At 46.5% G+C, this 16,619-nt stretch overlaps 1 protein-coding gene and 1 long non-coding RNA gene across 5 annotated transcripts in view; one reads left to right on the top strand and one right to left on the bottom strand.

Moving 5' to 3' along the window:
- LOC308571384 overlaps positions 1-16,619 on the top strand; it is a 147,220-nt gene that overhangs the window by 75,308 nt on the left and 55,293 nt on the right. The gene's annotated exons all lie outside the window — the stretch shown is intronic.
- The window catches only part of LOC308570945 (uncharacterized protein), a 111,016-nt gene that overhangs the window by 53,656 nt on the left and 40,741 nt on the right, over positions 1-16,619 (bottom strand). For all 3 annotated transcript variants that reach the window (XM_081166003.1, XM_081166004.1, XM_081166005.1), the window contains 11 exons: positions 14,767-14,913; positions 13,423-13,494; positions 11,570-11,713; positions 11,231-11,302; positions 8,002-8,145; positions 7,380-7,451; positions 6,729-6,872; positions 5,399-5,470; positions 3,036-3,179; positions 1,522-1,593; positions 294-437 (listed from right to left, as the gene is read on the bottom strand). In XM_081166003.1, the coding sequence (XP_081022129.1) occupies positions 294-437; positions 1,522-1,593; positions 3,036-3,179; positions 5,399-5,470; positions 6,729-6,872; positions 7,380-7,451; positions 8,002-8,145; positions 11,231-11,302; positions 11,570-11,713; positions 13,423-13,494; positions 14,767-14,913 (1,227 nt within the window). The remainder of the gene's footprint in view (positions 1-293; positions 438-1,521; positions 1,594-3,035; positions 3,180-5,398; positions 5,471-6,728; positions 6,873-7,379; positions 7,452-8,001; positions 8,146-11,230; positions 11,303-11,569; positions 11,714-13,422; positions 13,495-14,766; positions 14,914-16,619) is intronic.

Raw genomic sequence — 16,619 nt, 5'->3', positions numbered from 1 at the left:
TTATGTTAAACAGCATCAAAGCCATAATGTGATCATTATTCATCAACAAGTTGGAACTGGCCTGTGACTAGATAAATATAAAGGTATTCAGTGATTGATTGATTGATTGATTGATTGATCCACCCATCCACCCACCCACCCACCCATTCATCCCTAAACAATATGCAGCTTTCCCTCATGTTATCATGTAAAAGCTTCTTCATTAATCTTGGTGAGGCCCAGGCAATGCCTGTGTCAACTGTCTAGGAACAGAGAGGGGCTTAGAGGACAGACAACAGGTAAATCTTTCTTACCGTCAGTTTTGACTGATTTGACTATATCGTTGAAAGTTTTATTGGGCAAGTACAGTCCCAGGCCACCCAGACTTCCCTCCAGCTGTTGAACTGTCATCTTCTTGTTTCTGATGCTTTCAACATGCTTTATGGCATCCCGCAGCGCTGGAGGAGGATATGAATGGGGAGGGAGGGAGGGAGGGAGGGAGGGAGGGAGGGAGGAAGAAAATTATAGGAAAATGATGTGCTGTTGGTATTTAATGTTAGGATATTTCCATTCCACCTTAAAAAGGGAGCAGGCTGTTCTGTGTCACAAGCCTGCGTACTCCCTGCTCACAAGAAGTTTCTGTTTTGTATATAGCTTTTGTTTCTCTCTGTTGCCTTGACATCGAAGCAGGTAGTCATGTTTTTCCTTTGTTCTGACCAATGCTGAATAAATCTGCAAAATATGCTCTCCTGGGTGCATCTTTCATTGTGGAAACTCTGCGAAAAGGGCGTGCATGAGTCCTGGAATGTGGACAGCTATTTCTGAGGCTCGTGTCGCTAATTGACTGATAGTGTTTCCACCAGAGACCGGGAGATGGCCTGGAGGCTTGATGGCCTTTGTCTCCCTGGCAGTATCCCAACATTTAACCCCTAGTAAGTTGGCAAAAATGTGTAAGAGGGGTACAAATATCTGTTGGAAATGTCAAGAAAAAGAAGGGACCTTTTATCATATGTGGTGGACGTGTAAGGTAATAAAAGCATTCTGGGAAATTATATATAATGAAATGAAAAAAATGTTTAAAATAACTTTTACCAAAAAAAGAGCACATTTCCCCCTATTATATTCCCCTTTTTGTACATAGGTTCAGGTGAAGAACAGCATCGAAAAATTGAGAGAAGTGCACATTGTGGATCGCGGTGTTTCGGCTTGGATATTGGCTGAAGAAGTTTGGGAGTTTCTCATTAAATGCAAAAAAACAAAACAAAACAACCCTCTGAATTTTCTCCTCTGACTCCAGGCTCAGATCACTCGCTGCATTGTGCAGAAGAGGAGCAGAGGCTGAGAAACAGAGCCGTTATAAAGTCGCTGTTGCTGAATGGGAAGCAAAGGGATGAGGAGGAAGGAGCAGTAAACTGACAGAGTCAAGGCTCTCCTCTCCTCGTTCCCCACTTTGTCACCTGCCCTCCCGACAGCAGTGCATTCACAGCCTGCCAACCTCCATGGAGGCCCAAGCTCACTTTTCCCAGCTTTCCAAATGCTTACCTATGAATTCAAAAATGTGTGGGGAATTGAACCAAACCTTCAGGAATTCGATCCCATCCAGTCTCCCTGAACCTTCAAGGGATTGAGAGAAAAGGAGAAACAAACAGACAAATAAGTGATCACATAGGAAAGGTGCCATTTGGAAAGTGATCACATAGGAAAGGTGCTATTTGCCTGGTATTTGCCACGAAAGGGGATACAGCCCCTTCAATCAACCACACATCAGCTCATGGCTTAAAAAAAATATTTTGTAAATTGCTCCACCATTAAAATAATAAAAATTATGGGGATTTCCAACAGCCTTTGGCGGGGGAAGTGAGAGAAGCTGGACATAAAACATCTAAATACATTACTAAAGGTGCACGAGGAACATCCCTGTGTTCACGCTGAAAGTGAGGAAAGCTTTTGCATGCATTCTAAATACAGAGAAGCCACCTGCTACCCTTCTGAAAGGCGAAAGGAAATATGCCAACAGCCAGGCAACAATGGTGGCCGCAGAAGTTCCCAGCCCCCAGAAGACGACCTTTTCCCACCAAGGACTGGAGTGATGTCCAAGCATTTGCAGCTGGAGATTGAAGCTGTGTGTTCTCTTCCCACTGAGGATGCAGGGAATCCCAGTGGCAAAGTGATGCTCTATGCAATGAGGACACTGGCCCCTGGAGAAAACTGATGCGCCCCACCCAAAGGGAGGTGCTGTTTGTGCTAGCAAAATGCCCATGATTATGGCAGGCTGAATGGCGAGAGAACCAGTCTAGAAGGACCATTAAAGGTAAAGGTAAAGGGACGCCTGACCATTAGGTCCAGTGTGACCGACTCAGGGGTTGCGGCGCTCATCTCGCTTTACTGGCCAAGGGAGCCGGCGTACAGCTTCCAGGTCATGTGGCCAGCATGACTAAGCCACTTCTGGCAAACCAGAGCAATGCACAGAAACGCCGTTTACCTTCCCGCCAGAGCAGTACCTATTTATCTACTTGCACTTTGACGTGCTTTCGAACTGCTAGGTTGGCAGGAGCAGGGACCGAGCAATGGCAGCTCACCCCGTCACGGGGATTCGAACCACCGACCTTCTGATCGGCAAAGCCAAGGGTCTGTGGTTTAACCCACAGCGCCACCCACGTCCCCTAGAAGGACCCTTAGATGGTGCAAAACAGGTGTTGTCCTTCCTGCAACAGTTTACTTATTAAACTTGTATCTGAACTCACATGTGGTCTCCTTTCCACACTTGCTTAGCTGCAGCAATTCTGGAGCATCAGAGACTCCTAAGCTACTTACTGGGCCCTCTGCCAATAGTGCACTCTCTTGTAGGTTTTGTCAACCTAGTCCACTCCTATTTGTGTGCCCTTGCCCCTGAGCCTGCGCTCAGTTTCTTAAATCTGAAGGGAGAAGATTAAATGGAGATGGAACCCTAGGATATTAGCCGGAGAAACAAGGAAATACAACCACGTTGGTTGCACTGTTATGAAAGATGTCATGGAGGCTTTTGGGCAAATATAGAAAATTAATTAAAAACTCACCATCAATGGAGACAGATGTCAGAGCTAGCTGAAGTTCATCGGCTGATAGTCGGATACCCAGGATTTCCAGGGCAACTGGCAACTCTTCCTTCTTGATCTTCTGTTTGCAGAGCTCGCCGATTGCGTCAAAAGCCTTCTTTAAAGCTGGCGGAGCAAAGGATATAAGATATATACGATATACGATATCTTTATTGTCATTGTCCCATACAGAACAATGAAATTGAAAAACTAATAAAACATTCAAAAACTCAAAAAAACTCTGAAACCCCATTTTAAAATACACTATACTATACTATAAAAATTCCTAAAAACTCTGAACCCCCATTTTAAAATACACTATAATATACTATAAAATACACTATATTAAAAAATACACTATACTATAGAGATCCCTTATGCTGCTTTTAGAACCAGAATTGCATTTGTGTAGAAACTGTTTCTCAGGCGGCTAGTTCTGACAAACTGGAACATGTCCAGAGGAGGGCAACCAAAATGGTCAAAGGCCTGGAAACGATGCCTTATGAGGAACGGCTAAGGGAGCTGGGCATGTTTAGCCTGGAGAAGAGGAGGTTAAGGGGTGATATGATAGCCATGTTCAAATATATAAAAGGATGTCACATAGAGGAGGGAGAAAGGTTGTTTTCTGCTGCTCCAGAGAAGCGGACACGGAGCAATGGATCCAAACTACAAGAAAGAAGATTCCACCTAAACATTAGGAAGAACTTCCTGACAGTAAGAGCTGTTCGACAATGGAATTTGCTGCCAAGGAGTATGGTGGAGTCTCCTTCTTTGGAGGTCTTTAAGCAGAGGCTTGACAACCATATGTCAGGAGTGCTCTGATGGTGTTTCCTGCTTGGCAGGGGGTTGGACTCGATGGCCCTTGTGGTCTCTTCCAACTCTATGATTCTATGATTCTAGTCCTGGCCTTTATAACCCTATACCTTCTTCCAGAAGGGAGAAGCTGAAAGAGATAATTTCCGGGGTGCATACTATCCTGCGCTATCTCTGCCGCTTTCTTATGGCACCTGGAAGCATAGATTTGATCTAAGGTGGGAAGAGTGCACCCAATTATTCTCTCTGCAGTCTTTACAACCCTGGATAGCATTGTTTTTTCCCTGGCCGTGCAGCTCCCAAACCACACACACAGACCATAAGGTAATACACTCTCCACAGTGCAATGGTAAAATGCCATCAACAGGTCCTTTGAGACATGGTTTTTCCGGAGGATTCTCAGAAAATATAACCTCTGCTGTGCTCTCTTCATCAGGTCTTTGCTGTTTTCTCCCCAGGTTAGGTCGTCTCTCAACTCCATTCCCAGAAATTGAAACACCGAGACCTGTTCCACGCACTTCCCCTCAATAATAAGGATCAAGAGTGTTCATTTTCACACTCGTTCCCATTTCACCAGCGGCAGTCCGGAGACAACCGTAAGATGATTTGCAACAGGCTGATTTTAGGCAGCGAGAACCGGGAGGGGACACATCCTTGAAAGGCGAACAGCTGGCATTAACCCCCATTTGAGCAAACAAGAGGGGATGGTCAATGATGGAACTCAACAGGGGCGATAAAGTAATTGTGAGATGCAGGGAAGACTGACCTCACAGGGGCAGACGTGGTGGAAAAGCCAAGAGGGGAGAAACGCACCTGAAAAGACCAGCGGTTGCAAGCCGCACGGTGCAACCCTATGACAGAGCATGCCTGTATCACCCTGGAGGAGCTCGTATGGGGATACGGAGGATGGAAGAGCCAGTCTCAACACACCCACACACCCCTTCCATGCATCAGACCACATGTCACAATTTCTCAGAAGCATGTATTTCTACTTCTGCACACTGATTATTGAAATAAAGTTACCGGTACATGAATCTACGGTAAGATAACAATAGGGGCAAGGTGTGACACCCCTTCTGTTGTAAATGTTAGAATCCCGGAAGCCAAGACCCAATCTGGGGGCAAACACTCTTTGGGTGAGAGAGCCCCAGCTGAGATTTATCACCAAAAAACACATAGCAAAGAAAATAGTTGGAATTGAATATAGGCTGTAAAACCTTTAAAATGTACCCTTCTGGCACCTCCGATTGTGGAAGGGATCCGTTCCGGAGCTCCAGTCAGATCCAGAGGTTTCTGCAACCAGAGGGACTGCTTCTGCGCATGTGCACACGACGGTAGACTGAATCTCTGCATGCGCGTGCGGCGAAACACTTCCTGGTTTGCCGCTTTCGCAACCTGAAGTTTACGTTACCCGAGGGTAACGTGAGCCGAGGTGCTACTTAACCCCTTCCCACATCTGCACATTCACTCAACATTTTCAGATGCACTGACATATTTGTGGGCAATCAAGATATTGTTTTCTGTGCTCTTACCATCAAATTCTGAGATAGACTGCGTACCAGTTATACTCCTAATAATCTCATCAAAACCTACAGTCCCGTCTCCTGTAAGGAACAGAATAGCAGAGAAGTTGAGGGGGATAACTTGTACCTATGTGTGGGAAATCTTGTTCTTATTTATTCATTTATTTCATAAAATTTATCTACCGCCTGATTTCTTAAAAAACAAAAACAAAAAAATGTCCCAAAAGCAGTTCAGAAAAGGAAAAGAGCAAAACAATAAAAGCATCCGTTAAGAACAATTAAAAACAGCTATTTAAAACATAATAATAATAATTAAAATCAACAGTAAGCTAAAAGCAGATTAAAACAAATGTAAACATTCTACATATCTGGGTAGGCTTCTCCAAAAAAAAGGCTTTTAGGAGGCACCGGAAAGAGTACAATGGTGTCAAAAGGCAGGCGTTCCAAAGCGTAGGTGCTGTCAGACTAAAAGACTGATTTCTTATAACTGTGGAACGAGTATTATGTGGCACCAGTAGCAGCCAGAGTTCTGCAGAACGAAGAGGCTGAGTGGGCCTTTGTGGGGTAAGGCGATCTCACATTTGTTCTTGCAAATGTTTCTGCAGTCAATCTTGGCACCAAAAAATGATCAGCTGGTTGTTATTATTATTATTATTATTATTAATCCTGCTCTTCAGCCAAAAAGGTTCCTTGAGCAGCTTACAAATCACTTTTCTCCCTGACATCCAGTTTTCCATGTGAATGATGCTATTGGTATGGTAGAAATTCAGACATTCGGTTTTTGCAGGCATGCAGTTATACAGCCCTAGGCACAAGTTAACTATCTCAGTGCAATCCCAGTGACTTGGTAGGAACTCAATATTCTATAAGTGTGTTTAATGTCTAATGTGTATGAGAAATTGGGGGGGGGGGGAGAAGGGTGATGTGAAATACTCAGGGCCAGATTTAGATTTGAGGAGGTCCTAAGCTACTGAAGGTAATGGGGCCCTTTATATGTCCAGCTGTCCTTTGTCAACAACAAATTGCCGCTGTTTTTTGTGTTGAATATATGCTATATGGTGATTTATGGACCTACTAGGTATCTAAAGCCATTTGCACATGCAGAATGTAGGCACCCTATATATAGAAATGAGCAAACCAGTGATATTTTAGGGAGCAAGAGAGTGGGGCCCTAAGCTATAGCTTGTTTATCTTATACGTAAATCCGGCACAGGACATACTGATGGCAATGCGGTTCATTAAAGCAGCAAGGGAAAAGGAGGCAAAATGACAGTCCATGCCCACAGGCTTACAATGCAAAAAGAAACAACATGGCCCCAATCAAGTGTCCTGATCTCACCTGTGACTGGAACTGAGTGGACCAGCTGCTGCAGTTCCTCTGGTGTCAATTTGATGCCCACATTGGCCAAGGTTTTGGGCAGGTCATCCACCTGGACTTGGTCACCTCTGATGTTACTCATGGCATTCATAGTATCCGTCAGCACTGCCAAGGGCAGGAGGGATGAAGATGCAGTTGGTCATTTTTCATTCATTTGGAAGCAAGCCTAAAACTACGGCTAACAAAGGATTTCCTCCCTGCAGGTGGAAAAGTAGTCTGGCCATTTATTGGTAGGAAAGGGTTAAGCGCGCACACCCACACACCCACGAGACTAACTCTCAACCTCCTATGGCTGATTTGCATTTTATAAAGTCGACTATCAGGGCACGGAATCACAGAACTGAGCATCAGCTTTGAGCTTGAGATTGCTAGGGAATGACGACAAAAACGTGTTTTCTGGGAAAGCCTTCCCCAAACCTCCTGCCCCCCAGATGTTTTGGACTACAAATCCCATCAGCTCCAGCCAAGGGGCAGGGATGATAGTTGTATTCTGGAAGGTACCAGGTTTGGCAAGGCTGACCTGGAACCTGATGAATGGTTCTAGGTACCGCAACAAGGAAAGATCTCTCAGTTGGCAGAGAGCCATAAAATAAATGGCTGGTTTGTCCTTACCCGTTGCTTCCAGGAGTTCTGGTAAGAGCATATAAACCCTCATGAATTCTGTGAAATTCACCCTGCCGTGACCTAAAAGGCGAAGTGTAAATCAGAAAAAAAAAAATAGTGCAAATCATCCCAGCCTGTACCAACCTAATCAAGATTTGGCCCCTGCACAACTGTCTTTTTCTTCAAATAATAATAATAATAATAATAATAATAATAATAATAATAATAATAATTTAATTATACCCCGCCCGTCTGACTGGGTTTCCCCAGCCACTCTGGGTGGCTTCCAACAAAACACTAAAATACAATAACTTATTAAACATTAAAAGCTTCCCTAAACAGGGCTGCCTTCAGATGTCTTCTAAAAGTTTGGTAGTTGTTGTTCTCTTTGACATCTGATGGGTGGGCAGGTGCCACTACCGAGAAGGCCCTCTGCCTGGTTCCCTGTAACTTGGCTTCTCGTAGTGAGGGAACCGCCAGAAGGCCCTCGGCACTGGACATCAGTGTCCGGGCAGAACGATGGAGGTAGAGATGCTCCTTCAGGTATACAGGACCGAGTCCGTTTAGTCTGCAAGAGACTGTTCAAAAGAGAATAGCACCTTCCCACCCAGACCCCACCCAGAAGTCTTACTGTCGGCTTTGGCTGTCTTCATCACTTCCTGCAGTAATTCATTGGCCTCTGGGAGATCCAGGGTCTTCAGGGTGGACTCAAGTGCATGGAGATTAAAATGGTTGCCCTTGAGCTTGTTTAGAGCCATACAGGTGAGCTGAAGTTCTATAAAAAAACAGACTCCAAAGTCAACACGACATGACAGAAGAGCCCTGCACAATGAGGCCACAAAGGGTAGATTTGCCCTGTTCGATATTTATAACCAAAAAAGAGAGGGTCACCACAACGGCTATTAGCCATGATAATTTAAAAAAGTGGAACTTCTGGTTTTAGAGGCACTCTACCTCTGAATACCAGATACAGTGGTGCCCCGCAAGACGAATGCCTCGCAAGATGGAAAACTCGCTAGACGAAAGAGTTTTCCGTTTTGGAGGTGCTTCGCAAAACGAATCTCCTATGGGCTTGCTTCGCAAGACGAAAATGTCTTGCGAGCTCCTGCGGGCTTTTCCCCCTTCCCCCCTTTTTCTAAGCCGCTAAGCCGCTTATCAGCTGATCCGATAAGCCGCTAAAAGCCGCTAAAAGCCGCTAAAAGCCGCTAATAGCACTAATCCGCTAATCCATCAATGGGCTTGCTTCGCAAGACGAAAAAACCGCTAGACGAAGAGAATCACAGAACGGATTCTTTTCGTCTTGCGAGGCACCACTGTACCAGAGACAAAAATCATGGGATGGCTGCTCTGCTGCACTCTACTTATGAGCTTTCCAGGGGCATCCAAGCCAGGTGTGGGGAACCTTAGGTCCTCCAGATGTTTCTGGACTACAACTCCAATCAGCCCCAGCAAACATGGCTAATGGCTAGGGACAATGAGAGTTATAGTTCACCAACATCTGGAGGGCCAAAGATTCCCCATAGCTGATCTAGATAGGCACTGATGGATATACATAGCACTAGACCAGTGTTTCCCAACCTTTTTTGGGCAAAGGCACACTTGTTTGATGAAAAAAATCTCGAGGCACACCACCATTACAGCCCCGTGACGTCAGCGCGCAGCATCACGCCGGGAGGGACGCACGAAAGTGTAAGTTTCAATTTTTTTCCCTCCCCCTTGCCGGGGAACCTCCAAGCTTTGGGGGTGGGGGGGGAGGAGGCAGCAAAGCGAGGCAGGAAGGAGAGCGCGGCTTGGCTGGGTGAGCTTTGGCAGGGAATGAGAGCCGCGAGGCGGGCGCTGCGGACGGAGGCGCTGCCCGCCGAGCTCGCAGGCAGCCAGGCAGGCAGACGGCGAGAGCCCCACGCTGGGCGGCCTCTCCTCGCCGCCCCGCCTCTCGCCGCCCGACTCGCCTGCCTCCCTCCAGGCAACATCTCGCGGCACACCAGGCAACATCTCGCGGCACACTAGTGTGCCGCGGAACAGTGGTTGGGAAACACTGCACTAGACTATATGAACCTTTGGTCTGATCCAATGAACATGGCAAGTCATGTTTTTACAGTCAACAGCAAAGCCTTCGCCAATCCTTTCCTGTTCCACGGATTTTCCTGTTCTTCCCTCTATTGTCCCTTACACATTCTCCACTACCTATTTTGTCAGCACAGGAAGCCGAGTTATATGGAGTCAGACCACGTAGCTCAGTTTTGTCTCCACGGACTGGCAGTCAAACCTGGGTGGCTCAGCGCGCAAAGAAGATGCTCTACCCCGAACTACAGTATGTCCTTTCTTGCAGGCTGCCCCTTCCTCCTTTCAGGGTTCAATCTCTGGCATTCAAAAGAAGGGCTGTGAGTTCCAGACTCCACAAATTCTTTCAATTTTTTTAAAAAATTAAACCAATCACAGAAAGCCATGGCCAGCTTGGGTTTTTTCTGTGAGAAGATAAATGAGTGTTGTTCTTTTTCCTGCTATTTATGGAGTTGGGTTGGGGAATCCAGTTTGGAAGGCTTTGGAATAGAGGTAGGTTAGCTTTGGGAGTACAGTGGTACCTCGGGTTAAGTACTTAATTCGTTTCGGAGGTCTGTTCTTAACCTGAAACTGTTCTTAACCTGAAGCACCACTTTAGCTAATGAGGCCTCCTGCTGTGCCACGCCACCGGAGCACCATTTCTGTTCTCATCCTGAAGCAAAGTTCTTAACCCGAGGTACTATTTCTGGGTTAGTGGAGTCTGTAACCTGAAGCGTATGTAACCTGAAGCGTATGTAACCCGAGGTACCACTGTATTATCATTTTAATCACAGTGAAATTGGTTTTACACCATCTCGCCAGATCTTTGTTGATTTTCCACCAGAGGGGGAGTGGGAATAGTTTCGAAGATATCGTTTGTTAAGGTTTCTAGTTATTTTATTTGTACCCCATGATATCTATTTTTTAAAAAATGTCCTTTATTTATTTATTAAATTCAAATTACACGTTAGTTACAGTACAATTTCAGCACTGTACATAACATATATAAAATATATGGATTCCCCACATCTGACCCTATACCCTATCCACCATTTACCCAAATACCCATATGACTTCGCTCACCCACGTGCATGATTTCCTTCTCACTACATTAAAACTCTATCATTGTGTTCATATTTATTCATCACATTGATCAATCCTCTATTCTAGAATCATTGCATCTTAGCTTAATGAACTCAATCAGTACTTATCCAAAGATTTCCATTGGAGTAATACTGTACGATATATTCTTCAACACACTTCCATTCCTTTCTTAATTCTTATTTTGATTGCATTCTAACTGAGGCTGTCAGTACCCCATGATATCTAATGTTGGTGTGGTAGAGTTTTATATTTGTGACATTAGCCAATTCTTTCTGGGTATGGCTTGATGTGTTTTTGGGTATGGTTTCTGGGTATGGCTTGATGTGTTTTTGCTCTATAAGACTAATTTTTCCCTCTTAAAAAGTAAGGGGAAATGTGCTTGCGTCTTATGGAGTGAATGCAGGCTGTGCAGCTATCGCAGAAGCCAGAACAGCAAGAGGGATTGCTGCTTTCACTGCACAGCGATCCCTCTTGTTGTTCTGGCTTCTGAGATTCAGAATATTTTTTTTCTTGTTTTCCTCCTCCAAAAACTAGGTGTGTCTTATGGTCTGGAGCGTCTTATAGAGTGAAAAATATGGTATATTTCTCTGAGCCTTTTAAATGTGATACTTTTAATATTAAAAAAATGAAAAGAGAAACCCAATCACAATCTTAGCACCTTGCACCTGTGAGTCTTCAAAGCCATATTTGCTATTTTCAGACTTGTCTTTGCTTACCTGGATGAGTAATAAAAGTTGCAGTATAGGTTGTTCCTTTGAAGAAGTCCTTCAGATTCACAGTCTTTTTGCCTGAAAGTGGGGGGTGGGTGAAATTTACAAAAGATTCCTTGTCCACTCTCCTGGAGGCAATTCCTATTTGCCATAAACAACCAGGCGAGTGGCTATTTGCATGTCTTTATTAACGGCACTAGTGTACTACTCTCCATAACACAAGACAAAAAGACGGTTGTTCTAGGAGCAATGGGATGGCCCCTTTTGCAACTGAATTGAATTCGAGGGCCTTTCCAAGCCAGCCTCACTTCACAAATACCCCCACTGGCCACAAAAGCTACTTACCATCAACATTGCAAAGGGCCAACGCGTCCGATGCCTCTTTTGGGGACAAGAAGATGTTGAAGCTGTTCAGGACCACCTGCAATCCTTCCATGCCTATCTTCCCATTTTCCAACTTGGCAAGGGATTCAAAACCATCTGTCAAGGCTGCAGGATTCAAGAGGAAGGGAAGGGAAGAGAAGAGATCAGGCAGACAGCAATCCAGAGGGCAGGTTAAGCTAGGTGGCAAAGCTATCTACACCACAATGCTAGCTAATGGTAGCTTGAAGTGGCTTTAGGTTCAACAGCCATCTTCTTCCCCTGGGTTCTGAACACCGCCGGGAACTCTTGTTCAGTGTATATAAAGGTAAAGGGACCCCTGACCACTAGGTCCAGTTGTGGCCGACTCTGGGGTTGCAGCGCTCATCTCGGCCGAGGGAGCCGGCGTACAGCTTCCAGGTCACGTGGCCAGCATGACTAAGCCGCTTCTGGTGAACCAGAGCAGCGCACGGAAACACTGTTTACCTTCCTGCCGGAGCAGTACCTATTTATCTACTTGCACTTTGGCGTGCTTTCGAACTCCTTGGTTGGCAGGAGCAGGGACCGAGCAACAGGAGCTCACCCTGTCGCGAGGATTTGAACCGCCGACCTTCTGATCGGCAAGTCCTAGGCTCTGTGGTTTAACCCACAGCGCCACCCACGTCCCGGCACTCTTTCCCACACACAACACCCATAAGCCTCTGGTTGGGAACCATGACCAGTTAGTGTAAACCGGGGGAAACCGGCCTGTGGTCCTCCAACATCTTTGATGGTCAGGGATGATGTGAACAGACCTGAAGGACAAATTCTTCCCTGGCCCCAAATGCTGCAACCGATTGTAATCCACCCCCATCGCTCAGCCCAGACGCTTGAGGTCCAGCTTCGAGGGCCTTCTGGTGGTTCCCTCACTGCAAGAAGTGAGGCTACGGGAACCAAGCAGAAGGCCTTCTTGGTAGTGGTGCCCCTCCTGTGGAACGCCCTCCCATCAGATGTCAAAGAAATAAACAACTATCTGACTTTTAGAAGGCATCTGAAGGCAGCCCTGTTTATGGAAGCTTTTAATGGTTGATATTTTATCGTATTTTTAATACAGTCATACCTCGGGTTACAGATGCTTCAGGTTGCGTTTTTTCGGGTTGCGGACCCGCCAAAACCCGGAAGTACTGGAATAGGTTACTTCTGGGTTTCGGTGGTCACACATGTGCAGAAGCGCCGAATGGCGCTTTGCGCATGCATAGAAGCACCGAATCGCAACCCGCGCGTGTGCATACATGCCACTGTGGGTTGTGAATGTGCATCCTGCATGGATCACGTTCGCAACCCGAGCGCCCACTTTATTCTGTTGGGAGCCGCCCAGAGTGGCTGGGGAAACCCGGCCAGATGGGCAGGGTATACATAATTATTATTATTATCATCATCATCCATAGCAAGGTCAGAAAACAAACACCACCCAGTGACGGGCAGGAGCCAGCCTAACTATAAAGAGTGTAGGTGGGAGATCCAGCAAAGTCCAAAGTGCCAGGTAAGAGGCTGGGATTCTTTACTCTGGGAACAGACCTGATTGAAGTCCTTGAAGGAACCAGTTAGGCCCGCCCCCCCCAAGTGCCCACCCCTTGGTCCAGCCGCTATTGGCCAACTCAAATGTTCCCTGGCTGGCTGGAGAGGGTGCTATGTCTTCCCTTGTCTCGGGACCCAGCAAGAGACACCGTGGGAGCAGCGGGATGCCGCTATGCTGCAATGTCGCGCACCATTGATGGTAAGCGGTATTGCGGGCCCAGGCTCCATGACCCGCCACTGTGCCACGTGCAATAAACAACCACTTGTGACGACATTCTTACCTGCCGCTGTTCTGATTTGATCACTCCTCGTCAAAACCCTCAAGAAATTAATGAAATGTGGCTGCCCAGCTTCTGCAAGTTACAATGGTGGTAAGAAGGGGATTGATTGAAAACGTTGCCATAATAATAATAATAATAATAATAATAATAATAATAATAATAATAACAGCCATCAAAAAAAAGAGAGGCAAAACAGATGGGGGCTCTGCAATACTTGAAAGAGATGCCCACAATACAGTTATACCTTGGTTCTCAAATGGCATAGTTGACAAACAAATTGGCTCCCGAATGCCGCAAACCCGGAAGTAAGTGTTTTGGTTTTTGAACGTTTTTCGGAAGCTGAATTTCCGACACAGCTTCCACTTGAGTGCAAGAAGCTCCTGTAACCAATTGGAAGCTGCGCCTTGGTTTTCGAACAGTTTTGGGGGTCGATCGGACTTCCGGAATGGATTAAGTTCAAGAACCAAGGTTCCACTGTATTACTACTGTTATTTTTCATTAAATTTACATACAGGGCAGTTTACAGTATACAAATATGAAATATATAACGTAACAAAAAACAAACAAACACCAAACCCTCCCCAACAGGCACATTTAAAAAGCCATAGATTGTTTTAATGCCTGCAACACCTTTATATTTAGTGTAATTAATAAATTAATTGATCCCTGAAAGAATATTACCTCCTGATAGATCCTTTGTCTTACCAACTTTGTTTTGTAAATAAAACCTTTGAGTGGACAGGCAGAGACCAACCCCCCCCCCAACCCCAGGTAAGCTCCCGCATGGAATAAAGACACACAACACTGTGTTATGGGATTAAAATTGGCCACAACTTTAAGATTCAGATGTAGGGAGACCTTGGCATAGGCCTTGGGCATTTATCCCTCCAAGTCCCCAGCCAGGGATCTGGGGAACAGCAGGGTTCATATGGAAAGAGGCGGTCCTTGAGGTATTGCAGTTCTGAGCCGTTTAAGGCTTTATAGGTCAAAACCAGCACTTTGAATTGGGCCCAGAAACTAATCGGTAGCCAGTGCAATTGGACTAGGATCAGTTTAATAAACTCAAACCATCTTGCTCTGGTGAGCAACCTGGCCGCTGAGTTTTTCACCAACTGAAGTTTCCGTACCGTCTTCAGAGGCAGCCCTACGTCTAACCCACTTTTGTCTCCAGACTTGCCCACACTGGTATGAACCTGCCACAAGGCTGCCCACAAGGCAAGGTGGCCCCTTGGCTGAGAAAGATTCTTGACCCCCCCCCCCCCGGAACAGATAGTTACTGGGAGGTGATTTTCAGACAAAGCTTATCTACAATGGCTAGCCACTTCTCTTCGGTTGACCACTTACCCGTCATACGTACCGACTTCAGCACCTGAGCAATCAACCTGTTAGCCATGCGCAGGCCCAAGCGGCTGGTGGTGCCCTCCACAGCCGGAGACTCCCCCACGCTGTGCTCTTTTATTAACTTGAGAGCACATATGTTCTCCATGACGCCTGCAGAAGGGAACATCAGCAGCAGCATTTAAAAGTCACGTTAAGAGTGAAGCCTCTCGCTTGGAGACACCCTTTGCGGCCCACTTGCTAAGAAAAAACCCACCCTGGGTCAGGGTGGGCTGCGGGATCAAGTCAGTACAGTGGTACCTTGGATTACATACACTTCAGGTTACAGACGCTTCAGGTTACAGACTCTGCTAACCCAGAAATAGTACCTCGGGTTAAGAACTTTGCTTCAGGATGAGAACAGAAATCGTGCTCCGGCAGCGCGGCAGCAGCAGGAGGCCCCATTGGTTAAAGTGGTGCTTCAGGTTAAGAACAGTTTCAGGTTAAGAACGGACCTCCAGAACGAATTAAGTACTTAACCCGAGGTACCACTGTAATAACTTACAGGGCAACTCTTAGTTCAAAGAAACAAACCCAGCTCAGGCCTAGTGACAGTGGCGTAGCGTGGGGGGTGCAGGGGGGTCCGGCCGCACCGGGCGCAACATCTGGGGGTTAGGGTTAGGGGGCGCAAATCCACGGGTTAGGGGGCGCAAATTACTTGCCTTGCCCCGGGTGCTGACAACCCACGCTACGCCACGGCCTAGTGAGCACTGCAACTCTTCCCAGCAGGGCCATCTTTAGTATATGCTGCGCCGGGGTGCAAAGAACTGCCCAACACCCCAATTTTTTGGGGGGGGGGCAGGCCAAAGTTCTTGAGCTTTTTTTAGGGGGACAGCTCAGAGTTGTGGAGCTTTTTTTGGGGAGGGCACACAATTCTCTCCCATGCCACTGTTGGTGGCAGGAGGAGAGTAATCTCCGCAAATGCTTGGGAGGGAAGCTACGCACCTCGTGTGAACAGTGTGTGTGAGCTGGGCGGGCCTCTCGACGGCCTGCCAATCCCAGCAGCGCCTCATCGTCCGCAGCAGAAAAGCCTGCGGTGCTCCAACGGGCTGTGCTCTGCTCAGCAGCGGCTGTTGGCTGGCCTGGCTCTTCAATGCCCGGACTCCAAATCTCGGCCCCTGACCCTCAGCCTGGCGCCCCTGAGAGCCCAAGGCCTGGGTGCCCCGCACCCCTAGTGCCTATGGGTAAGCCCGCCCTTCTTCCCAGTAGGTCTTGCCCCATGATGCGGTTGCAATGACTGAAGATTCCCACCTCCACACAGATCCCAAAACCTCATCATCTCCCCAACCAAATGGACTCTTGGGGGGAAAGGTGCTTTAAAACATTTTTTTCAATTCATTATAAATTACCGTATTTTTCGCTCTATAACACGCACCAGACCATAACACGCACGTAGTTTTTAGAGGAGGAAAACAAGAAAAAAAATATTTTAAACGAAATAGTGGATATATGATTTTTGTGGTTCATGCTGTGGCCACACACATGTGATCTGACAGTGAGTTTGGAGTAGCCCAGTGCAAAAATCCTGTGGATCCATGTGGATCCATGCTTTGTAACCACAGAGGAGGGAAGGAAGGGGAACCATGGATCCTCTGCTCACGACTGCAGCAGATCCCCCCCCCCGCCACCCGCAGGCATTCGCTCCATAACACGCACAGACATTTCCCCTTACTTTCTAGGAGGAAAAAAGTGAGTGTTATGGTGCAAAAAATACGGTATTTCCCAATACTGTTTTATCCTTTTACAGGTCCACCACATATGAAAGAACAAACATTCTAAGGTGTGCCTTCTCTACACACATTTGTGTATGCCCAAGATCT

Source organism: Podarcis bocagei (genome assembly GCF_964188305.1).
Source record: "Podarcis bocagei genome assembly, chromosome: 13".
Classification (NCBI taxonomy): Eukaryota; Metazoa; Chordata; class Lepidosauria; order Squamata; family Lacertidae; genus Podarcis; species Podarcis bocagei.
The sequence above is the reverse complement of the archived record's forward strand: the minus strand, read 5'-3'. Positions and strand labels throughout refer to the sequence as shown.